Below are 25,664 nucleotides of genomic sequence, written 5' to 3'. Positions count from 1 at the left end.
ACAGGTGTTGCAGGCCCACAGACATATGTTTTTACTCACACCCAGTCACACTAACTGGTGCACCCATGAGGTGGATACTGGTGACAGTCTTCCTGTGAAGAATAAAAACTACAGGCAACCTGACCATGTCAGGGATTATATAAAGGCTGAGGTGCAAAAGATGTTGGAGCTTGGAGTGATTGAGCCATCAGAGAGCCCATGGGCCAGCCCAGTAGTCCTTGTGCCAAAACCTCATACCAAAGATGGAAAGAGAGAAATTAAGTTTTGTGTGGACTACAGAGGTCTCAATGCTGTCACTAGGACAGATGCACATCCCATTCCAAGAGCAGATGAGCTCATTGATAAATTGGCTTCTGCCAAGTTTCTGAGCACATTTGATTTGACAGCTGGCTACCGGCAGATCAGGTTAGCTGAAGAGTCAAAAGCCAAAACAGCATTCTCTACCCCTAGTGGACATTATCATTTTGTGGTGATGCCCTTTGGTTTAAAGAATGCACCTGCCACCTTCCAAAGGTTGGCGAATCAAGTCCTTGCTGGGCTGGATGACTTTTGTGCAGCATATCTAGATGATATTGCTGTCTTTAGCTCCACCTGGGAGGATCACCTGATCCACCTGAAGAAGGTTCTGGAGGCCCTGCAGAAGGCAGGCCTGACTATCAAGGCTACTAAGTGCCAGATAGGGCAGAGCAAGATTGTGTATCTGGGCCACCTAGTAGGTGGGGGTCAGGTTCAACCATTGGAGAGCAAAATCCAGACCATACAGGACTGGGCTCCTCCAACTACCCAGACACAAGTCAGAGCCTTCTTGGGCCTGACTGGGTATTACAGAAAGTTTGTGAAGAACTATGGGTCCATTGTGACACCATTAAATAACTTGACATCTAAGAAGATGCCAAAAAAGGTTCAGTGGACAGTTAGCTGTCAAAAGGCATTTGATGACCTGAAGAAGGCCATGTGCTCTGCACCTATCCTGAAGAGTCCTGACTACTCCAAACAGTTCATTGTACAGACAGATGCTTCTGAGTTGGGGGTGGGAGCTGTGCTTTCACAACTGAATAGAGATGGTCATGACCAGCCCGTTGCTTTTATTAGCAGAAGGCTGACCCCCAGGGAGAAACGTTGGTCAGCTATTGAGAGGGTGGTTGCTGTGTTTTGGGCCCTGAAGAAGTTGAGGCCATACTTGTTTGGAACTCACTTCCTAATTCATACAGACCATAAGCCCCTCTTGTGGCTAAATCAGATGAAGGGTGAAAACCCCAAACTACTCAGGTGGTCCATTTCCCTACAGGGGATGGACTTTACAGGGGAGCACCGCCCAGGGACTGACCATGGTAATGCAGATGGTCTCTCCAGGTACTTCCACTAAGAACATGAAGACTTATCTGGTCAAAGTTAAGTTTAATGTCCCTGCGTTTGGGGGGGGGGGGGTTGTGTAGGAGAGTAGGGTCAGCTATCCTATGGTCACCCCAATTTTTGCTTTTTGCTTCACTGGTTTTCGACTTACTGAGGCTGTGGGCCTGCTAATCAGACCCCCAGCCTGCTGTTCTCTCTCTAAATTCACATACATGTACTATAAGTACATAACCCAATTGGAACTGGACTCCTTGTCAGCCCCTGTACCATGCACTATAGGTGCTCAGGGCATAGGTGCCACCAAGGCCTACCAGGGGCTGCAGCATAGCTTTTGCCACCCCTGGCTGGTTCTTAATTTGACACAACTGGCTGATCACTCAGCTGGGGCAAGTCGGTGTAATCACCCCTTGCTTAGGTATAGTATCCCTATATCTAAACCTATATCTGGACACATATAAACCTGTGAGCCACTCCTATGGAAGGCCTTATCCATCCTGGAGGCAGAGTGCGTGGTTTAATGTGAGATGGAGCTCGAGTATGAGCTGAGCCTGTCTGCAGCTGTCGGGAACAAGTTCCTAAGCTGTTCCGGGATAATGCCATACCATATACTATTAAGTGCATTATAATCCTTGCGGTTATATGTCAACTTTGGTTTGGCTTTATCAAAACATGTCGTGTAAGGTGTCATACGATTTGGAATACTATCCCCTCGACAGTCCTGTTGACGGGGATAGCATTCCACCCTTCTAGAGGGAGAAGACATGTTACTTTACTGAAACGCGGTTGATTTTTAAAAGTGCCTCAGATCCACAAAATGGATGCTTCTGCCACAGACACGAGTCTGACCTCCTGCTGCTGACCGAAACTCAGCTGAGGAGGCCTGGACAAAGGCTTTCCTGTCGCAGGGAGGTGTTACACCACCCCAGACAGGAGATAGTGGATTATAGCAGGGAGGTTTGAAAGAAACCAGACACTGCCTGGGAGCACAAGGCTTCCCCTTGCATAAACCGGTCAAACCGGTTCTGGGGCACACCAGCCCCAGTCCCAGCGCGCCCTGAATAAAGGGAAAGGGGTGTATCCACCCCCTTCCTGGGTCTCACCCATAGGAGGGGACCTAGCAGGTAATCCAGCCCCCTAGATTGGTATAAGAATGGGAGCCATGCCAACGCACTCAGATTATCCTGATGAAACATAAGAAACAAAACTCTGGACCCTTCAACATCCTACTCTACGTAGAAGACTGAAGAATCTCCCTTGTGGTCAAGGAGTGACCACCCTGTGCAAACAGGCACCATCCAGCACCTCGATGTTTGCTTTGTTGCAGTTCCCGCCAGAACTCGAGCAACAGAGACCGACAAGACCAAACGTGCCTGCTTTCTAACAGCCCGATCCACAGTCCCTGCAGAGCTGGGACCCGTGGAGGCGACCGGAAGCGTGGGGCCCACCATCTTGGAGAAACCACGAGACGCTGACTGTGCAGCCCACAAGTGACCCTCGAAGCTGTACACCGGGGTTTGAAAAGCCCCAACCCCGAGCCTCTTTTGCACCGAAGCTCACCCCTCTACACTCACCGAGTGCTGCGTGGCGCCCTTCTGCTTCTTTTGGCTCAACGCGTGGGCCCGGTCACTTGCCCGCTGGCTTGTGGTCCCTGTGCCGACGAACTACAAAATCTAACTGGTGATTCTGCTTGCTCCAGACTTGCACCCGCTCCTCTGAAAAGGAGCACCCGCTCTGACCCTCCTGGTCCGAGTGAGAAGCAATCTTCCAGTCCTGCGTGGATTGCTCTTGCCAAGTGTTGTTTGCTCCAATCTTGAAGCCGACGGCGCCGGCGGCGAGAGCCTTCGTGGGACAGCTCGTGACCCGCTCCTGGACGTCGCAGATGCCCTAGAGCCCACGTGGCAGCGGAGAGAAGCTCCTCGACAACCACCTGATTGCGCCCGACATTGCCTGGTTCCGCCCTGGTTCCACCCTGGTCACTGCTGAGTGACCCAGACTCTGTCCCCTCTGCTCTCAGGTACTTTTTGACTCTGCTCTACCCTTGGATCACACTGGACACTTCTCCTTCACATCGCCTGCAGCATCTTCAGCTTCAAGCACCAACAACCTGCGTGACAAAACCCGACACAACTTCGACCCTATGCACCCGCTTCCTGTGGGTGAGGTAACTCAACAACGCCGGTGTTCCCACACTGGTACACACCTCTAGTGTATGTGTCTCAAATTTCGTCCTTCTAGGTTAAGCGAAGTCTCCTTAAACAGTAACTTTATAACTTTTACGCACCATTGACTTTGCATTGGTGCATGCGTGTGCTTTAAGCGCTGCACCCGAATCCCGCGGGCTTTTCCCGACTTCAGCATTGCTAGTCCCGACTGCTCCCAGCGATTCCCTAGGCCCTAGGCCTAACCACTGTTCGATTGGTATCTCTTATACCACTTTCTTAATATATGGTTTGAGTGGCCACCCGATCTAATCCATAATTGTGCAACTTTCATATGTTTAACTGTGCTTTTGTTTTAACGCTTGTGCCCCTTTGCTCATAAAGAGTACTGGGGATTATTCTAGTAATAAATACATATATTTTTATAATATATACTTGTGTGGTGTCCTTTCATTTAATATTACAGGATTGTGATTGGTAAAACAGCTCGCTTAACACGACCTCTTGAGTTTAGCCTTTAAGGCTGCTTAGTCCATGCTACCACTAGGATAGCTTGTCTAATAAGGTTGACTTACAACCAGACACCAAAGGGATTGTTTGGACTGATACAAGGTGGTTCCAGAATTGGAAACATCATATATCAGGCCAACTTCTCACATGGAGCGAGAATCAACTAAAGACGCTAAGTTAACCAGAGTTTGCATCCACCTCAACGCCTTGCTTCTGTCTCAGTAGGTGGTATGTAAACATATGACTGCCACTAGTTTGAAGTCATTTTCTCAGTATAGAATGCTAACAGACAGACTGCATTAGGAAAGACCTTGAAGTGTCCCTCTGTTTGCTGTCAACTCTTTTACCTTTGCACAAAGATGTAGGAGATTGAGGAGAAACTAAAAATGAGAAAGGCTCCCTTGAACTATGATAATGAAAAGTATATAAATTATCTAATATATTTGTCAGGTGTCATCTTTAAAGAAAATCTTTTTAGGTCGAGCCTAGCACTGCAGCTCATACTCTGCTTGCTTTGCCAAGCATGCAGTATTCAGTATAACTGGAAGCTTTGTGGAAGCTCTGCCCATTCTCCACCCATCTTTTTCATTGGCTTAGGTCCTAAATGCTGCCTTCCAATTGGTTTTAGGCTTGTTAGCCCCTCCCCATGACAGCTGTGTCGTCATTTGCAGTGATTTGCATCCTTCAATGGCTACCAACTCCTTTACTTCTAACACTATTTTCCTTTCCCGTCTCTCTCCCCCCCCCCCCCCCCTGACTTCTTGGGGCCCCGCCCCCCTCGCGCACACTCACTTCTTGCCTTCTCACGCCCCGCCCGCACTCCCATTTCCAATACAGTAGGTCTTGCGTAAATGCGAGTCCTATTGCATTGCAAATGCTTGATTACACACACGCGTTTGCACTCCTTAATTGTCTACTTTAAGAATAAATCTTTCCTTTCCAGAAAATTTCGGAGTGACATTAAAGTTGTTCCAATGTTAAGTGAAAGCGCATGTGTTTTGCAGTAATTGCCAGTCCTAGGAAAGGAGCTGGCTACACCACTGGCCTTCAGACACATAAGGTAATAAGTGCGTTCTTTCTGTCTGATGTGGAGGAATACCAAGTAGTCGCAAATACGCGTGTGGCTGGGGCGACTGCGCGTGCCAAATGTTGAACACACTTTCACTGCTCAAATGGAGGGGGAGGGAGTGGCCTCCCAGATGCCATTACAATGCTGGAATGTCTGTTGTGGGATGACCAGGGCCGTAATACAGACGCCGAAGATATTTTACATTCTTCGCCCCTGGCGGACTGTGTAAAGTAAACTGGGCAAGAGGTTTTCTCACCTCCTCAAGTTAAACTATGCTTATGGTACCGGTGGTCCGTACACTGAAGTGTCTTTTAGACCACCTCTAAATGGCAGACGGATACATTGAATAAGTGCTCACTAATATGCTGTGTTTTAGGTGTCCCTGGTCGTCGGCACTGCGAGAAGGACGCTCATCTGGGCCCAAATACTTGAAGAGGAGCGTCCGAATAGTAAATAATCGTTTCCCTGTATTTGTCGGACTTCACTCAAATTTTCAGACTATATGGTAACTTGTGTGTGCCCCTAAAACGCTGCTATAGCTGTGGCAAAGTTAGGCGTCAGACAGGTGGCCCCAGCCCTGCTAGCCTTTTAGCGCAAGCTTGCCAGTCTCGATTTCTGAACGGCTGACTGACACCTTGCTGCTCACAGCTTCACTCATCTTAATGAGTTTGATTAACACTGATATTTTTTTTCGAAGGGGGCGGGGGATTTGCTCCTCACATCCTCTACTCGAGGGTGCAGACCGGCTGATTTCTCTGTGAGGCTACAGAGCAGAATGAATGCTTTCCGTAAGGAGGGTTGGAAGGGCCCATTTCTGTGTGGAGGGTGTAAAATGATCCATTTAGTCGTGGGTAATGTGGAATGGTCTATTTTTCGAAGGAATTTGTGAAAATGGGCCGTTGCTGTATGGAAGGGGTGACAACTCTGTTCTACAACGGCCGGGGAACCAAATGATGCAATGATGACTGTCAAAATCATGATCTAATTCTCGATGGAAGTTGCATGGATCGATTCTTTCTCTACTGCGGGTGGGGGTGGGGGGGTCTAGTTCTCTATAGCAGTGGGATGGATAGTCCATTGTCATGTGGAAGCGACCATGATTGCTTCTCTATGGGCCGGATATGGAATGGTCCGTGGAGAACATTCCTTTACTCTCCAGTGTTAACAGATTAGGCTGAAAGGCAGGCTGCTGAAAGGTCACACGACTGCACCACCCCTCTGTCAAATACCCCTGATTACCACTCACCATGCTTGACTTCCAAAGCACTTGAGCATCTGTCAGGGACCGTAGCCACTCTCAGTTACCTGGGGCAAAGGGGGGCGGCTTAGCTAGCTGAACCACCCCAACAAAGTACAAGGATGGAGAGGAATGTGTCTGCTTGTCTGTCAACTGGATGATCAGAAGTGGGCCATGAGCTGACTCATTTGTTTACACATGGGCCCCACTGGAGTCAAAGCCACCATATCATGAGATCCCTTGCCTCAGATCAATTTAGAGCAGCAAGCACCAAGACACCAGAGGAAGCAACACACCGGAAGGGAGAGAAGGTTCAAGGTGATGTTCATGTTAAAAAATCATAAAAATCCATGGTCCTTTACATGCATCTGCTCATGGCTCCCAGCGGATCAGTGCCTGACTTGTCAACATTGATTTTTCATGAGGGAAATGTTCCATGCCTGCCTGAACACTGATCCTTCCACTGATGCACCTCCCTATTTCATATACTCCCCTTGGTTTCCATTTCTTTCCTTCTACTCCCTCTTTAGTTTCCTTGTCCTGTCAGTCCAAACTCATATTATCCTAGTTCTTCTCCTGTCATTGTTTCCTATTATCTCTTGACCATATTTGTGTCAGATGCTGTTGCCTATTATTTTCTTGCCAATGCCATTGTTTAAAAAAAATAATAATTCCCTGCAGGGTCGGTGGCTCACACTTTACCTCATTCAAAGTCACACGCCATCAACTTTTCTGGATTTAAAGATTTGCCTGCTCATATTTTTTTAGTACTAATGCAAGACTTTCTTACTTTGCCAGAAGGTACCTGGACAAAATAATCCTATGGATTTCTTTTGGAAATCCAAAATCCTTTAGAAAACCTGAGGGTATATAATAGAGTGAAAAGTAGTATTGTGATTTCCTAGAGATTGTGGTAAATGGGAGGCACTGTTTTTTTTCGGGGGTTTGGTGAGGGCGTTCTTACTTTAGAGGCCACACAAGCAGAGCTAGAATATAACAAGCATTTGCAATGCAATAGGTTTCGCATTCACACGAGTTTAAGTATGGCATTGTAAAGGGCAATGCCTTTTTTATTTGTGTTTTAAAAACAAAACATAATTCAAAGGCATTGTCATTTAAAATCCCAATAGCTCAATAGCTCAAACTTGCATAAATTCGAGATCTATTGGATTGCAAATGCTTGTTTTATGTTGCTTTCTTGCACATACAAAAAAGATTTTCTTTAGAAGTAACCTTTACAAAAAATATACAGAGTTTCGTTATAATTCTGAACGTGTTGCTTTTATAGGAAACAAACATCTTTTCTAGATGATTTCTGCACTTTCCAAATAGTCCTTGCCAACTACTTGAAAACAATGGACATTATACATTGCAATAAAGGCGATAGTGGTGACCATGAAATATTCATCTAGGCTGATCCAAGATGTTATTGCCACTGCCTCAAAGCAATAGCTGAAGGCCTCTGGCCCAAACAATCTAATGGTTATGGAGGGTTGAGCCAAAGTCTAACCTCTGTGTTGTACATAAGAGGTTGTTTTTGAGCCCTAAAGATGGTAGGGCGTTTGAGTAGGATGCAGAACTGGCACTGTTGCTGGGGAGTTCTGTTTGTATTGGGTCATTCATTATAACACTGGAGTGACTAAAGAGTTCGAGAAAGTTATATACTGTAAGTGTCCTAACATTGACTTCTCAATTGAAATAAAATATTTAAAAAACTATTATTGAGTCCGAATATATCTATTGGCATCTATCATAAGCATTAATAATTGCATAGAAATGAAACCATAATGTAAATAAATATGCAGGAAAATAATGATTGGAAGTTATCTGTGTATGTTTAAGTGTTTTAAAAGCTGTACTGGAGGGATCACGACCTCAGAGTGTTTTAAGAATTGTAGGGATGACTAGCAAACTAATTTTGGAATAAGGACATGCAATTTCTCCAGGAGCTACCTAATTCTCAGATTTTTCTAATTCCTAAAATGAATAAGGGCTGTAAATGTAAGCGAATTATGCTCCAGCTTGTTATCTTCATATGTAACGTAGAATTTCTGTAAATTATTTCGGGTGAATTGGTACAAGTTAGATGGTGCCTGGAAAGACATCAGTTTTTCTTTAGAACCACACTTGTAATGATATTTTAATCTGATGTACTTGAAGTGTATCGCATGATTTCAGATACAATTATTTTTTATTTATTTAATTAATTATATATCTATATATATTGAATGCCATAAACTAAACTCTCCCTGTTTCTCAAAAAGATTGATGAAGACGAACCCTTGTTCTTAAGTCTGATTGAAGACCTGTTTCCTGGTATACAGCTGGATAAAGCAGGCTATCCAGAGCTAGAGGCTGCTATCATCAAACAGGTAAATGTATCATATATATGCTCCGTAAAAAGCTTACAGCAGTTTGATTATATGCCATTTTCAAGAATGCTTATCTTGCAAATCGTGTGAATCACAAACACTTTTAAAATAGCAACCTGATGGCACTTGAAGTGGGGGAAGAAAAATGTATTCTCTTTCACGTTTGTTATTTATTTCAGTTTTTAAAAATATTGACATTCAAATATATATTTAAGAAAGTGGTAACCTATTGATAAAAGCAGTTTGATCATTTGCTAGAGCTTTTAAATTTAGGTGAGGTTTGGCACGACTTAATTTATCTTGAATTTGAGCCAAAAGTCAGATCTGAAAGAGACCATTAGTTATAGATTCCTTACCTTGTAAATTACCCCGAGGAGTCAGACTGGATCCAGAGAATTTTTTCGGCAGCAGTACCCCTGCGCTTTGAAAGGTGGCGTCGGTCGGCTCCGCGTTCGTCGTTGGCGTCGTGGTCACCAGGATGACGATGTGTTGCAGCTACTTAGACACCGCCCTCGCACGCTGACATCAGTTCTCTTTTTTCCGCACCAGCAAGCGCACATCCGGAAAGAGCGGTACCTCCAGTCACTTTTTGGCTGACTTTTTGCAGACTTTTGTCGACGTCGTTTTTGAGTCTTCTACTCCTGGTGGACGACAGGGATGCCTGGTTTCAAGGCTTGCGGTTCCTGCCGACAGATGATGTCGGTGACAGATCCGCACCTGTGTGACTGATTAGTTTGGAACCCAACCACTATTCCAAGTGGTGTTCCGACTGCCAAACCATGAATCTGAAGTCTTTGCGGCAACGGTCCCGAAATCTTCTCGAGTCCCGGCAGTCCGCTCCTCGCCGCTCGAGGGACCGGTCATGGAGCCACCACCACCACCAATCTTCTTCCAAGTCTTCGCACTCCTCCGGTAAGTCGAAGCACAAGAAGAAGTCGAAGTAGCATCGTCGCTCTTTGACTTCTCCTTGTCCTTCGGCCGACGCGACGAGGGAGCGGGTGGTGCCCCTTCCGCGGCTCCTCGTGCAGAGCCCGCTGGGTCGACTCTGGGTTTCCCTCCTTTCCAGGGACCCGGTGCGACCCCTGCCCAGCTACGGAGTTACTACGAAGCGATGCATGCCATCTTTGGACAGCCAGACTCCGCCAGCAGATCTTGGGGCCCAGCAGACTCGGCTGGGGGCCCTGGGCCTTTGACGCCAGCATCTCCAGGCCCAGCACCGCAGGGTCCCCTTGGATCCTGGCCTGGATCTGGATCTACGCCGGTCGACCTGACTACACCTCCCACGGCGCCGACTCTACCAGCACCACGCTGATGCCGGTTGTGTCCCCATCCAGTGCCGACCCTGGCCTCCACCCCAATGTAGACACTGTGCTGGACTGGCATTGGCAGACGCCGAACAGACGCCGATGGGTACTTTTGTTCCCCTGTTTTCCTCTGGTCCTTTCAGACTGGATTGGCAACCAGAGTAGGGCGAGGAGGACTGAGAGGTGAATGGAGACCCTTTGACTGACCAGTTGAGTTCCGAACCGGACTGGAGAGAAGAACTGGGGGAAGCCAGTGGTCTGGATACCTCACCAGACCTTGGCATGTTGTCTCCTCCTACCGTGGCTGCGGAGGAGGGAGCGTCTTATGCAGAAGTGTTACGTAGGGCGGACGAGACTCTCAGCCTCAAGCTTCCTACTGTGGAGGTCAGGACTAACCTCCTGACATAGGTGCTTCAACCGGCAGCGAGCTCTTCAGAGCCCTTGCTGCTGTTTAATGAAGCCCTTACCGACATCCTTTTGGGCACCTGGTTCAGGCCCAACACAGGGGCCCCTGTGGATAGGATGATTGCCCGACGCCACCGCCCAGCTCTGGACAACCCCACTTTCCTCTCCCAACACCCCACACCTAAGAGCTTGGTGGTCCAAGCCTCCACATCAAAAGGCGCATTCCCTAACACACCAACTGATAGTGAATCAAAAAAGCTGGACCCCTTGGGAAGAAGATGTTTTCTTCCTCCAGCTTGGGACTGCGGTCGGTAAATACTGCATGTCTGTTGGGCCATTACACCCAGTCCATGTGGGATACGGTGGCGCAGGTGCTGCCCTAATGCCCGGCGGTGACCCCGGCCGTACTCTCCCGTGCAGTTGCAGACATGCAGCAAAGTTTACCATTCGCTGTGGACTGGACACTGCAGACTTGCTAGGCAGGACGATTTTCACATCGGTAGCCCTTCAACGCTATACCTGGATGAAGTCGACTGGTTTTTCAGGAGATGTCCATGCTACCCTTATGGACATGCCCATTGATGGCCGTCGCCTGTTCGGCGACAAGGCACACAGCACGGTAGAGTGCTTTAAGGACTCTTGAGCTACAGCCAAGTCCTTGGGCCTCTCCACCACCTGCCCTGTGTAGTCCGCCATTCACCCCTTTCGTGGCTACAAAAGGGGTGCCCCACCATGTCCCGCCCAGGGCCAAAAGGCCAGCACAAGCTGTTCAGCCTCTGTGCGGCCGAGGACCTGGGTACCACCGTTGTGGTTCTGGGGGCCAGCGTGTGGGCCAGTCAACCACAGCCCCCTCTGCAGCAGCCTCCAAAACCTCCTAGTTTGATCTTTCAGGGCCACCGATCGCTAGTGGGTGGCAGGATTTGCCATCACCCCCCCCCCCCACTGGTGCAGCATCACATCAGACGGGTGGGTTTTGCAAAAAGTCCAAAGGTGGTACTCCCTCCCGTTCAAGACTACCCTCTCCCCCCCAGCCATGCCACCTCAGGACCATTGCATGTCGGAAGATCATCTGGCCCTTCTCCAACAGGAAGATATGGCTCTCTTGCCCAAGGGAGCCATAAAGCGTGTTCCTGCCCCAGAAGTAGGTAGCGGTTGCTACTCCCACTACTTTTTGGTGCCCAAGAAGGACCAAGGCCTGCGTCCTATCTTGGATCTCAGGAACGTCAACTGCTTCCTCCGGAAGGAGAAGTTTAAAATGTTGACACTGGCTCAGGTCCTGTCTGCCCTTGACCGTGGAGACCGGATGGTAGCGCAGGACGCTTACTTTCACATCCCGTCCTGTCGGCTCACTGGCATTACCTGTGGTTCTTGGTAGGCCATGAGCACTTTCAGTTTACCGTGCTCCCCTTTGGCCTTACCAGCACCCCTAGGGTGTTCATGAAAGTGATGGCGGTGGTTGCAGCTCATCTGCACAGATCAGGGGTTTCAGTCTTCCTCTATCTCGACGACTGGCTGTTGAAGGCGGGCTCGCCCTAGGCAGTCATCTCCCATATCCAGACTACGGCGGACCTCCTACACTCACTGGGGTTCAGTATAAATGTGTCAAAGTCATACCTGATTACCTCTCCGAAGCCCCTTTTCATCAGAGCGATTCTGGACACGACACCATTTCGGGCTTATCCTCCTGAGCAGCGACTCCAAGCTATTTGGGCTATGATTCCGATTTTTCAGCCTCTATCCTGGGTTTCGGTCAGAATTACCCTGAGGCTACTGGGCCTCATGGCCTCCTGCACCCTGCTAGTCGATCATGCCAGGTGGAGTATGCGGGCTCTGCAGTGGGACCTGAAGTTCCAGTAGGCACAGCATCAGGGGAATCTGTCTGATCGCTTTCAGATCTCAGAGGGCACTTCACGATAATTGCAGTGGTGGCTAAGGCACCGGGAATGGGTCAACTACAGATCCCTCTCCCTTCCCCAACCAGAGGTCACAGTGGTGATGGATGCATCCCTTTTGGGGTGGGGCGGCCATATGGGAGAGGTGGCAATCCGAGGCCTCTGGTCTCCGGCGGAGTCCGGTCTCCAAATCAACCTTCTGGAGCTTCGGGCGATCCATCTTGCACTAAAAGCATTCCTTTCCCTGTTCGGGGAAGAGTAATGCATGTGTTCCCGGACAACACCACCACCATGTGGTACTGCAACAAACAGGGTGGATGGGTGTGAGAAGGTGGCCTGATATGCAGTGCTCACTATTCTAGTGAACACTATGTATCAGTCCAGCAACCCTTATTGATGATTGGTTGTAAGTCAACCTTATAGACCAGCTATCCTAGTAGCGTGGATACGAGCAGTCTAAGGCTAAAGACTCGAGAGGGCGCGTTAAGCCAGCTGTTTACCACACATATACCCCTTGAATACCAAGTGAAAGGACACCACACAAGTGTTATGAAAATAAACAGTTATTTATTTAAAGATCACAACAGCCCTGTACTCTTTATGAGGACAGGGTACTAAGCACAAACCAAAACTCTTACAAAAATACTTAAGTTAGCACAGTATATACAAATGCCCGAGGGGCACGGAAAACCATATACTCTGAAAGTGGAATGCGAAATTCCTAGCAGGTAAGTACAGTACTAATAGCTTTTGGAATCGCTAGGACTTGACTATGGAATCGTTAGATTATGTCTAGGAGGCCTAGGGGACTCGGGTGCAGTGTGTGCACTCTCACGCGAGATGCGGGACAAAAGTCTATGGTAGCTAGGAATTAGAAAGTTAGTGTTCTCGGGCGAACCCGACCTGGTAGGGAGAAAACGAAAGTAGATTCTGACCCTTGGATAGTGAGGCTATGCTGGGGCACCGAAATGCCGAAGTTACCTAGCCCAGGGGCTGCAGCTGCATAGGTCTGAAAAGACGTCGGGAATCCTCGTAGACGGACCAGGAGCCGGAAGAAAAGATGCTGGCCGGTGACCAGTGAAGAAAGTTCAGTCGGATCCAAGCCTGGATCTTGAAGATAGATGACACCTGAAAGCAGAGGGGACCAAGTTCGAGACTACTAGCCAGTAGTCAGTGGGCACCAGGAGGGCACCGGATGGTAGCCACCTCGACTAGGTGAGTGGGTGACGCTTGACTCGAAGATCTCACGGACCAGGAGGCGTTGTCGGCGACCAGGATGGAGGATCGAGCTGTCCCACGAAGATAGAAGCTGTCGGCGTCGCTGGACCCAGGATTGGGCAACAAAGCCTTGGCAAATTCAAGCCCACGCGGTGGACCTAAAATGGCGTCTGGAGTGGACCAGGAGGGTCCGGGGTGCCTCTCTTGAAGAAGGAAGCAAAGGCCAGCCTGGAGCAACCAGACCAGCAGTCGTGAAGTCGTTGGGCGTCGTTCAGAGGGCCACAAGCCAGCCGGCTAGTAGCCAAACAACGCGGTGCACAGCAAACAGCAGAAGGGCCCCACGCAGATCGTGGAGATGCAGGGGGGCTGATCTTGGGTGCTGGAGCTGCGCAGGGTCGGGGCTTCTCGGACCCCAAAGCACTCACCAGTGGAGGACACGGTGGGCTTGCAGTAAAGATGTCGTGCAGTCTTGGCGATCGTCGGTCCCTTGAGGTCTCGTCGCACTCACGGTTCTCAGCTGGGCTGTAGAGGTGAGTAGAGGTCAGAGGTGCCAGGGAAGCCGGGTCTCGTCGAGCTGGGTCGTCGGATTCGTGATGAAGGACTTGCAGCAGACCGCAGTGTTCTTTAGGATGGTGCCTGCGGATGCAGGGTGACTACTCCTTAGCCACAAGGGAGAATCTTGAAGAAGAAATCGTGAAGTCCTTTCGAAGAAAGTGGTATCTTGATTCCAAAGATGATCTAATTTTAACAGGGGGCCCGCTCCCATCTTTATACTAAAAAAGGGGGCTGACCCGGTGACTAGGTCCTGCCTATGGGTGGGACTAGGTGGGGGGTGGTTACACCCCTCAGCCATGCCGGACTTCCCCAGGCCAGGGGCTGGTGTGCCCCTGGAACTGGTTCAGACCGGCCTATGCGTAGTGAGCACCGGGGTGCCACTCAGCAGTCACCTTCCTGTAAAGCCCTGCCTACCCAGGATACACAAAACCATGTCTGGGACGGTGCTAGCACCGCCCCTGACAGGAAACCCTTTGTCCAGGCTCCCCTCGCTGGAAGGACTCCCAGCTGCAGGGGGTCAGACTCGTGTCTGTGGTGGCAGCATCCATTTTGTGGAGCTGAGGCTTCAGTTAACTTTAACCGGGGTTCACAGTTACATACATGTCGTGTCCCCCTAGAAGGGTGGAATGCTAACCCCGTCGCCAGAATTGGCGAGGGGTTAGTATTCCAATTCGTATGACACCTTACTCGACATGTTTTGATAAAGCAATACCAAAGATAGCATTTAACCGCGAGGATTATAATGCACTTAAGAGTATATGGTATGCGATATCATGGAACAGCTATTAGGACTTGATTCCGCAAGCTGCAGACAGGCTCAGCTCATGCCAGAGCACCATCTCACACGATTCCAAGCACTCTGCCTTCAGGATTGTCAAGGCCTGCCATAGGAGTGACTGATAGGAATCTGTGTGTCCATTTTAGGGTTAGGTATAGGTATACTACACCTACAGCAAAGGGTGATTACACGACTTTGCCCCAGCTGTCATGCAGCCAGTTGTGTCAAATTTAGGAGGCCAGCCAGGGGTGGCACAATACATGCTGCAGCCCCTGGCAGCCCTGGGTACACCCATGCCCTGAGTTACAGGGTCTGATAGGGTGGCCCAGTACCAATTGGAAATGTACCTAGGGTACATGGAATCCATTTTAAAGAGAGAGCAGTAGGCCTGGGGTCCTGATTGGCAGGGTCCCAGGTCGACTATGTCCAAAACCAGCTAAAACACAGGGCAAAAAGTTGGGGGCAACCATAGTCAGGATGTACCTTCCTACACAACCCCCCCCCAAACGAAAGGAGATAAGGCTATCCTTGTCCAGGTAAGCCTCTATTACCTAAGTGGCCATATAAGGAAGGACCAGCTCTGGCTTGGTTTCCCCCTGTGTCATGGTCCACTAGGCAACCCCTCACCCTAAGGGTATCTGAGGGTCTCCACCATAGGGAATCTCTGTCTCTGGTGTGTCTTGGGAAAGAAGAAGGCTGATGCTGGGATGGAGTATTGAAGTGAGGCTCCTCTACCTTTGGGCTCAACTTCCTCCAATCACCATCCATCATATGTGCCTTTCTTTCTTTAGCTGAGATGCACTGAGCTCTCAGGGTCAGCCTCTGGCTACCTAAAGCTGGAGGCTGAGTCCCTCTGTTTGGCTTACTGGAGGGACAGGTCAGGTCTGGGGTTTTTAGGCCCCATGTTTGGCTGTGCCCACCAGTGTCCAGCTGTGGGAGTTCCCTAACTACTTTTAAGGGGGATCCCTCAGGAGTCTGTTCTATTTTCACTTGGCTAGGTTTACCAGCTTCAGTGATCCTAATCTGTTGATTAAGGGGTTCTTTTGGACAGGGGGCCCTTTTGGGTCCACCACTGGCCTCCCTGACCTCCACAGCCCTGGGCTGACTGAGGCAGGGTAGAGAGGTGCAGGTTACCTGCTCCAGACTGGGTCCCACCTGGGAAGGGTCCACTGCCATCAGGGGCTCTGCCAGGCTAGGCCTGACTACCTCTGGGGCAGTTCCTTCAACAGGGGTAGAGTCAGTTCCCTGAGGAGGCTGGCTCTCACCTAGTGTCTGGGAGGGGGGAGACTCTTCTTCCTCCTCAAGGCTCTCTGTTTGAGTGGAGTGATCCATTGTTTCAGGCTTCACAACCTCACTATCTGTCTGAGTAGAGGCTGAGACCATTTCAACCTTGCCAACCTTTTCAGGAGGGCACTCAGTCTGTGTTTGGGCTGTGACTGTCACAGCCCTCCTATCCTGTTTTGAAAAGTCTGTCTGAGCCTGGGCAGTGGCTACCACTGCCCTTCCAACCTTTTCAGGGAGGAATGGTGCTTGGACTGGGGCTGTAGCTATTACTGCCCCACTAACCTGTCTGGATAGGCCTATCATTCTGGAATGTGTTTCTTGTTCCACCTCAGCCCATGCTGAGAGTTCCAGGTCATTCCCCAGTAAGCAATCTACAGGTAGGTTATCTGTCACTGCCACTCTCATGGGCCCTGTGACATTACCCCAACTGAGCTTGACTACTGCCATGGGATGCCTTCTCTTCACTCCATGAATGTCTGTCACCTGATAAGTAAAACCAGGGGTCAGTTGAGCAGAGGGGACCAGATGGTCACTCACCATAGTGAGGCTGGCCCCTGTGTCTCTGAATGCCTCAACTTTCTGACCATTCACTAAAACTTCTTGTCTATACTTTCCCAAAATGTGGGGTCCAGTAGTGAAGTTGGCAAACCCCATGCCAGTCTCACAGACAAGAGTGTGGTCAGGGAACCTGGCTAGGCCATAGTCCTCCTGATTGCCCAAAGTAATGCCCACCACATTCTTGGGGGCACTCCCACCACCTGGGGGATTACCACTAGTGGTAACAGGAGGTCTAGGAGTATTACTTGGGGGTGTATTTCCCTTATTACTATTTTTAGGGCAACTGGCATCACTTTTGTAATGGCCCACCTGTTTACAGGTATGGCAATAAGGTTTCTTCTGTTCTGAAGGAGTGTTCTGGGACCCACCACCCTTGTTGGAGTTTTGGGGCCCTAGGGAAGTCTTCTCTGTGGATTTATCCCCACCCTTCTCTTGAGGCTTGGTTGATTCCTTTTTCTGGTCACCACCCTGGTTTTTAGGCCTCACCCTGGTTCTGACCCATTTGTCTGCCCTCTTACCCAATTCCTGTGGAGAGGTCAACTCAGAGTCTACCAGGTGCTGATGTAATAGCTGGTTCTGACAATTATTTAAGATTTGCTCCCTCATAATTAGATTATACAATCCTTTAAAGTCAGTAACCTTACTACCCAGTAGCCAGCCTTCAAAAGCCTTAGTGGCACAATCAACAAAGTCAGTCCAATCTTGAGACTGAGTTTTCTGGGTGTCTCTGAACAGCATCCTGTATTGTTCAGTGGTTAAACCAAACCCATCAACCAGTACATTCTTCAAGACTTGGTAATTGTTAGCATCCTCCACCCTTGTGGTGAGGAGCTTATCTCTACCTTTACCATCAAAGGAGAGCCACAAGATAGCTGCCCACTGACTTTGGGGAACACCCTGCACAGTGCAGGCTCTCTCCAAAGCAGTAATCCATTTGTGGATGTCATCCCCTTCTTTAAAGGGGGGCACTATCTTATTCAGGTGCTTTTTATCAAAACTCCTTTCCCTATTGCTAGGATTATTGCTGCCACCAGTGGGCTGTAGCCCACATAATTCTTGCTCTCTAGCAAGGGCAAGTCTCTCTTTGGCCAGGGCAAGTTCTTCCCTTTCAATCCTCAGTTTGACTGCCCTTTCTTCAGCTTCATACACTCTCCTCTTAGGGGAAGACATTCCTCTGTGAGAAGAGTTGAGAGAGCCATTGGTTCGAAAGGATCTGCTAGAGCCTCTTGATAGAGACCTAACTCGTCCATTCCCAATGTTAGGCTGACCTGAGAGTGGGCCCAGGGGTCCCCCAGTACCAAGCTCATGTCTGCTTAAGTTGGACCTGCTTAGTCTACTGACTTCTAGCTGTCCCTTCTCTGCCTCATCCCCAGACAACTCATCCTCCTCCTCAGCATCATCTGCCTCATGGAGGGGATGGATATCAAAGGGACCCTGTAAGGAGGGCAAACTTCCATCTGGATTAGAAGGGTCTGGGTTACCAGCCCTACTGGCATCATAAGCCTCTAAGAGACCAATCAGAAAGGAAGTGGTGGGGTTAGACCCCTGTTTTAGTTTCCTGAGAGTACACACTTGTCTCATCTCATGGAAGCTAAGAGCAGTATATTTTGAAGGGATGACCTGTGGAGGGTCAACTGACACAAGGGGAGACTCAGTGTTTCCTCCTGTGACCGACATACTGCTTCTAGTGTGGTGTAAGTGATGCACCTACCTACACTATGTGTTACCTACTGGTCCCTTGCTAGAGTTGCAGCCAAGGTGTGCTAAGCCTTGAGGAGCTACAACAGCTGGTTCAGTAGAACTCAGAGTATTCTAAGCTTTAGTTATATGTACCTAACAGTACTTATGTGATCTTTCAACAAGATATTCTTAGGATACGTGTGGCAAAACAACAGCAAGCTCAAATCCCAACCGCTGCTCACCAATGTGAGAAGGTGGCCTGATATGCAGTGCTCACTATTCTAGTGAACACTATGTATCAGTCCAGCAACCCTTATTGATGATTGGTTGTAAGTCAACCTTATAGACCAGCTATCCTAGTAGCGTGGATACGAGCAGTCTAAGGCTAAAGACTCGAGAGGGCGCGTTAAGCCAGCTGTTTACCACACATATACCCCTTGAATACCAAGTGAAAGGACACCACACAAGTGTTATGAAAATAAACAGTTATTTATTTAAAGATCACAACAGCCCTGTACTCTTTATGAGGACAGGGTACTAAGCACAAACCAAAACTCTTACAAAAATACTTAAGTTAGCACAGTATATACAAATGCCCGAGGGGCACGGAAAACCATATACTCTGAAAGTGGAATGCGAAATTCCTAGCAGGTAAGTACAGTACTAATAGCTTTTGGAATCGCTAGGACTTGACTATGGAATCGTTAGATTATGTCTAGGAGGCCTAGGGGACTCGGGTGCAGTGTGTGCACTCTCACGCGAGATGCGGGACAAAAGTCTATGGTAGCTAGGAATTAGAAAGTTAGTGTTCTCGGGCGAACCCGACCTGGTAGGGAGAAAACGAAAGTAGATTCTGACCCTTGGATAGTGAGGCTATGCTGGGGCACCGAAATGCCGAAGTTACCTAGCCCAGGGGCTGCAGCTGCATAGGTCTGAAAAGACGTCGGGAATCCTCGTAGACGGACCAGGAGCCGGAAGAAAAGATGCTGGCCGGTGACCAGTGAAGAAAGTTCAGTCGGATCCAAGCCTGGATCTTGAAGATAGATGACACCTGAAAGCAGAGGGGACCAAGTTCGAGACTACTAGCCAGTAGTCAGTGGGCACCAGGAGGGCACCGGATGGTAGCCACCTCGACTAGGTGAGTGGGTGACGCTTGACTCGAAGATCTCACGGACCAGGAGGCGTTGTCGGCGACCAGGATGGAGGATCGAGCTGTCCCACGAAGATAGAAGCTGTCGGCGTCGCTGGACCCAGGATTGGGCAACAAAGCCTTGGCAAATTCAAGCCCACGCGGTGGACCTAAAATGGCGTCTGGAGTGGACCAGGAGGGTCCGGGGTGCCTCTCTTGAAGAAGGAAGCAAAGGCCAGCCTGGAGCAACCAGACCAGCAGTCGTGAAGTCGTTGGGCGTCGTTCAGAGGGCCACAAGCCAGCCGGCTAGTAGCCAAACAACGCGGTGCACAGCAAACAGCAGAAGGGCCCCACGCAGATCGTGGAGATGCAGGGGGGCTGATCTTGGGTGCTGGAGCTGCGCAGGGTCGGGGCTTCTCGGACCCCAAAGCACTCACCAGTGGAGGACACGGTGGGCTTGCAGTAAAGATGTCGTGCAGTCTTGGCGATCGTCGGTCCCTTGAGGTCTCGTCGCACTCACGGTTCTCAGCTGGGCTGTAGAGGTGAGTAGAGGTCAGAGGTGCCAGGGAAGCCGGGTCTCGTCGAGCTGGGTCGTCGGATTCGTGATGAAGGACTTGCAGCAGACCGCAGTGTTCTTTAGGATGGTGCCTGCGGATGCAGGGTGACTACTCCTTAGCCACAAGGGAGAATCTTGAAGAAGAAATCGTGAAGTCCTTTCGAAGAAAGTGGTATCTTGATTCCAAAGATGATCTAATTTTAACAGGGGGCCCGCTCCCATCTTTATACTAAAAAAGGGGGCTGACCCGGTGACTAGGTCCTGCCTATGGGTGGGACTAGGTGGGGGGTGGTTACACCCCTCAGCCATGCCGGACTTCCCCAGGCCAGGGGCTGGTGTGCCCCTGGAACTGGTTCAGACCGGCCTATGCGTAGTGAGCACCGGGGTGCCACTCAGCAGTCACCTTCCTGTAAAGCCCTGCCTACCCAGGATACACAAAACCATGTCTGGGACGGTGCTAGCACCGCCCCTGACAGGAAACCCTTTGTCCAGGCTCCCCTCGCTGGAAGGACTCCCAGCTGCAGGGGGTCAGACTCGTGTCTGTGGTGGCAGCATCCATTTTGTGGAGCTGAGGCTTCAGTTAACTTTAACCGGGGTTCACAGTTACATACATGTCGTGTCCCCCTAGAAGGGTGGAATGCTAACCCCGTCGCCAGAATTGGCGAGGGGTTAGTATTCCAATTCGTATGACACCTTACTCGACATGTTTTGATAAAGCAATACCAAAGATAGCATTTAACCGCGAGGATTATAATGCACTTAAGAGTATATGGTATGCGATATCATGGAACAGCTATTAGGACTTGATTCCGCAAGCTGCAGACAGGCTCAGCTCATGCCAGAGCACCATCTCACACGATTCCAAGCACTCTGCCTTCAGGATTGTCAAGGCCTGCCATAGGAGTGACTGATAGGAATCTGTGTGTCCATTTTAGGGTTAGGTATAGGTATACTACACCTACAGCAAAGGGTGATTACACGACTTTGCCCCAGCTGTCATGCAGCCAGTTGTGTCAAATTTAGGAGGCCAGCCAGGGGTGGCACAATACATGCTGCAGCCCCTGGCAGCCCTGGGTACACCCATGCCCTGAGTTACAGGGTCTGATAGGGTGGCCCAGTACCAATTGGAAATGTACCTAGGGTACATGGAATCCATTTTAAAGAGAGAGCAGTAGGCCTGGGGTCCTGATTGGCAGGGTCCCAGGTCGACTATGTCCAAAACCAGCTAAAACACAGGGCAAAAAGTTGGGGGCAACCATAGTCAGGATGTACCTTCCTACAATGGGGTCATGGACCTTATGTCAAGAGGCTCTCCATCTCTGGATATGGCTGGAATGTCAGGGCACATCCCAAGTGGTTCAACACCTAGCAGGCTCACTGAACGACAGGGCGGACAAACTCAGCCGCAGCTGCGTGATGGATCACAAATGGTGTTTCCACTGGGAGGTGGTGCAAGGTCTCTTTCAGCAGTAGGGAGATCCTTGGTTAGATCTATTCGCCACTGAACAAAACATGCAATAGCAGCAATTCTGAGCGTTGGAATTTCCAAGGCGGCACTCGCTAGGTGACACTTTTTGTTGCGAGTGGAGTTGCGGTCTTCTATACTCCTTTCTGCCAATACCACTTCTGCCCACAGTGCTAAAGAAGATCAAGCACGACCAAGCCCAAGTCATTCTTGTGGCTCCGGATTGGGCACGAAGAGTCTGGAATTCCAAGTTGCTACACATGGCCATCGATCCTCTAATCAGATTTCCTCTTCTGTAGGATTTTTCCGGTCGCAGCAGCAGGGGACGGTCCTCCACCCGAACCTGTCCAGCCTCCACCTCCTTCCTTGGAGATCAAGCGGTGGCAGTTGATGGTGTTTGAGCTGCCTCCTGAAGTCTGTGATGTTATCTTGGCAGCCAGGCGTCCCTCCATAAAGACGGTATACGCCTGTAGATGCAACAAATTTATGGCATGGTGCGCAGCAAAGGTTGTGGATCCCCTTTCTGAGGTTCTCTTGTTCCTTCTTTCTTTAGCCCAGCAGGGCTCTGCTCCTGGCACTCTTAAGGGCTACCTCTCCTACATTTCACCCTTTCTTAGGCTTCCTGATCAGCCATCCCTTTTCATGTTCCCTGTTGTAATTCGCTTACTTAAGGGCATTACTCATCTTTTTCCTCCTGTTCCCTTCGTAATGCCCCATTGGGACTTGAACCTAGTTCTGACCTATCTTGTTTTCTCTCCCCTTGAGCCGCTACATAACTGTCCTCTTAGGCTTCTAACCTTAAAGACTGCGATTCTGGTTGCCATCACCTCTGCGCGGAGGGTGAGTGAGCTCCGAGCTCTTTCTTCAAAACCTCCTTTTCTGGCTGTTCATCCGGACAAGGTTGTCCTTTGCACTCACCCATCCTTTCTTCCCAAAGTGGTTGCTTCTTTCCACATAGGCCAAACCATCACTTTGCCCACCTTCTTTTTGCCTCCGCATTCTTCTAAGGAGGAAAGGCTTTACCGTCTGGATTCCTTTTACTTGGATCTCACAAAACAATTCCGGGTGGATGACCAGTTCTTTGTTGGCTACATGGGCACTAAAAAAGGTCGGGCCGTACACATGTGGACCAAACCTCTAGATGTGTGTTTTTGTGTATCAAAGCTTGTTATTCTTTGGAAAAGAAGGAGCCTCCTGTGAGGCTAAGCGCCCATTCCACCAGGGCTATAGCAACTACCACTTCTTTGAGACGTGGAGTCCCTCTCCATGACATCTGTCAGGCAGCTATGTGGGCATTTCTGCACACGTTCACAAAACACTACTGCCTGGACACCCAATTCCGGAGAGATGGCTTCTTTGGCCGTTCTGTTCCCCAGGACTTTCTAGTGTGAACTTGGTTCGCAGACCCACCTCTGGGGTTGGTATTGCTATCTATTTTACAAGTAAGGAATCAGTAACTAATTGTCTCTTTCAGATGAACAAGCTACTTACCTTCGGTAATGATATATCTGTAAGAGACATAAATTTGTTATAGATTCCTTACTGCCCTACCCACCCTCCCCGTTCTGCGAACTGACTTCTAGGGTTAAGGATTTCCTTTCAGGGCCCTAGTTTTGTACACCAGTGGTCAGAGTCTTGCATGGCTCTGCGCTTCTGGCGTGGAAAGTCGGGAACAGATATGACGTCAGCTCCCCTCCGCCGACTTCATCCTCCTAGGGGACCTCAACTTCCACCTGGAGAACAACAAGGACTGTAACACCGCCGCCCTGCTGGACAACCTCGCCAACCTCGGACTCCAGCAACTGGTCAACACCCCCACCCACTACGCCGGCCACACGCTTGATCCCGTCTTCTCTTCCAGCAAGCTCATCACCTTCAGCCACTCCACCGGACTCCACTGGACCGACCACAGCTGCGTCTGTGAGAAGGTGGCCTGATATGCAGTGCTCACTATTCTAGTGAACACTATGTATCAGTCCAGCAACCCTTATTGATGATTGGTTGTAAGTCAACCTTATAGACCAGCTATCCTAGTAGCGTGGATACGAGCAGTCTAAGGCTAAAGACTCGAGAGGGCGTGTTAAGCCAGCTGTTATACCACATATACCCCTTGAACACCAAGTGAAAGGACACCACACAAGTGTTATGAAAATAAACAGTATATTTATTAAGAATCACAACAGCCCTGTACTCTTTATGAGGACAGGGTACTAAGCACAAAACAAAACTCTTACGAAAATACTTAAGTTAGCACAGTATATACAAATGCCCGAGGGGCACGGAAAACCATATACTCTGAAAGTGGAATGCGAAATTACTAGCAGGTAAGTACAGTACTAATAGGCTTTGGAATCGCTAGGACTTGGCTATAGAATCGTTAGATTACTTCTAGGAGACCCAGGGGACTCGGGTGCAGAGTGTGCACTCTCACGCGTGATGCGGGACAAAGTCTATGGTAGCTAGTAAAGACAAAGTTAGTGTTCTCGGGCGAACCCGACCTGGTAGGAGGAAAACGAAAGTGGATTCTGACCCTTGGATAGTGAGGCTATGCTGGGGCACCGAAATGCCGAAGTTACCTAGCCCAGGGGCTGCAGCTGCATATGTCTCAAAAGACGTCGGAAATCCTCGTAGACGGACCAGGAGCCTGGAAGAAAGATGCTGGCAGGCGACCAGTGAAGAGAGTTCGAAGTGATCCAAGCCTGGATCTTGAAGATAGATGACACCTGAAAGCAGAGGGGACCAAGTTCGTGACTACTAGCCAGTAGTCAGGTGGCACCAGGAGGGCACCGGATGGTAGTCACCTCGACTAGGTGAGTGGGCGACGCTGTGCTCTGCAGATCTCACGGACCAGGAGGCGTTGTCGGCGACCAGGATGGAGGAGCGAGCTGTCCCACGATGGATGAAGGTGTCGGCGTCGCTGGACCCAGGATTGGGCAACAAAGCCTTGGCAAATTCAAGCCCATGCGGTGGACCTAAAATGGCGTCTGGAGTGGACCAGGAGGGTCCGGGGTACTTCTCTCGTGGAAGGAAGCAAGGGCCAGTCTGGAGCAACCAGACCAGCAGCAGTGATGTCGTCGGGCGTCGTTAAGAAGGCCACAAGCCAGCCGGCTAGTAGCCAAACAACGCGGTGAGCAGCAAAAAGCAGAAGGGCCCCACGCAGATCGTGGAGATGCTGGAGGGCTGATCTTCGGTGCTGGAGCTGCTCAGGGTTGGGGCTTCTCGGACCCCAAAGCACTCACCAGTGGAACACTCGGCGGGCTTGCTGTAAAGAAGTCGTGCAGTCTTGGCGATCGTCGGTCCCTCGAGGTCTCGTCGCACTCACGGTTCTCAGCTTGGCTGTAGAGGTGAGTAGAGGTCAGAGGTGCCAGGGAAGCCGGGTCTCGTCGAGCTGGGTCGTCGGATTCCTGAGGAAGGACTTGCAGCAGACCGCAGTGTTCTTAAGATGGTGCCTGCGGATGCAGGGTGACTACTCCTTAGTCACAAGGGAGAATCTTGAAGAAGAAATCTTGATGTCCTTTTGCAGCAAGTCGTGTCTTGATTCCAAAGATGATCTAATTTGAACAGGGGGCCCGCTCCTATCTTTATACTAAGAAAAGGGTCTGACCCGGTGACTAGGTCCTGCCTATGGGTGGGACTAGGAGGGGGGTGGTTACACCCCTCTCCCATGCCGGACTTCCCCAAGGCCAGGGGCTGGTGTGCCCCTGGAACTGGTTCTGACCGGCCTATGCGTAGTGAGCACCTGGGTGCCACTCAGCAGTCACCTTCCTGTAAAGCCCTGCCTACCCAGGATACACAAAACCCTGTCTGGGATGGTGCTAGCACCGCCCCGACAGGAAACCCTTTGTCCAAGCTCTCCCCTCTGGAAGGACTCCCAGCAGCAGGAGGTCAGACTCGTGTCTGTGGTGGCAGCATCCATTTTGTAGAGCTGAGGCTTCGTTTAACTTTAACCGGGGTTCACAGTTACATACATGTTGTGTCCCTCTAGAAGGGTGGAATGCTAACCCCGTCGCCAGAATTGGCGAGGGGTTAGTATTCCAATTCGTATGACACCTTACTCGACATGTTTTGATAAAGCAATACCAAAGATAGCATTTAACCGCGAGGATTATAATGCACTTAAGAGTATATGGTATGCGTTAT

At 49.9% G+C, this 25,664-nt stretch overlaps 1 protein-coding gene across 1 annotated transcript in view; it reads left to right on the top strand.

The window, feature by feature from the left end:
- DNAH5 (dynein axonemal heavy chain 5) overlaps positions 1–25,664 on the top strand; it is a 5,605,957-nt gene that overhangs the window by 3,723,065 nt on the left and 1,857,228 nt on the right. The window contains exon 40 of the mRNA XM_086967405.1: positions 8,593–8,700. Coding sequence (XP_086823531.1) covers positions 8,593–8,700 — 108 coding nt within the window. The remainder of the gene's footprint in view (positions 1–8,592; positions 8,701–25,664) is intronic.

Source organism: Lissotriton vulgaris, chromosome 4_1 (genome assembly GCF_964263255.1).
Source record: "Lissotriton vulgaris chromosome 4_1, aLisVul1.2, whole genome shotgun sequence".
Taxonomy (NCBI): Eukaryota; Metazoa; Chordata; class Amphibia; order Caudata; family Salamandridae; genus Lissotriton; species Lissotriton vulgaris.
This window is presented reverse-complemented; position numbering and strand designations above follow the sequence as displayed.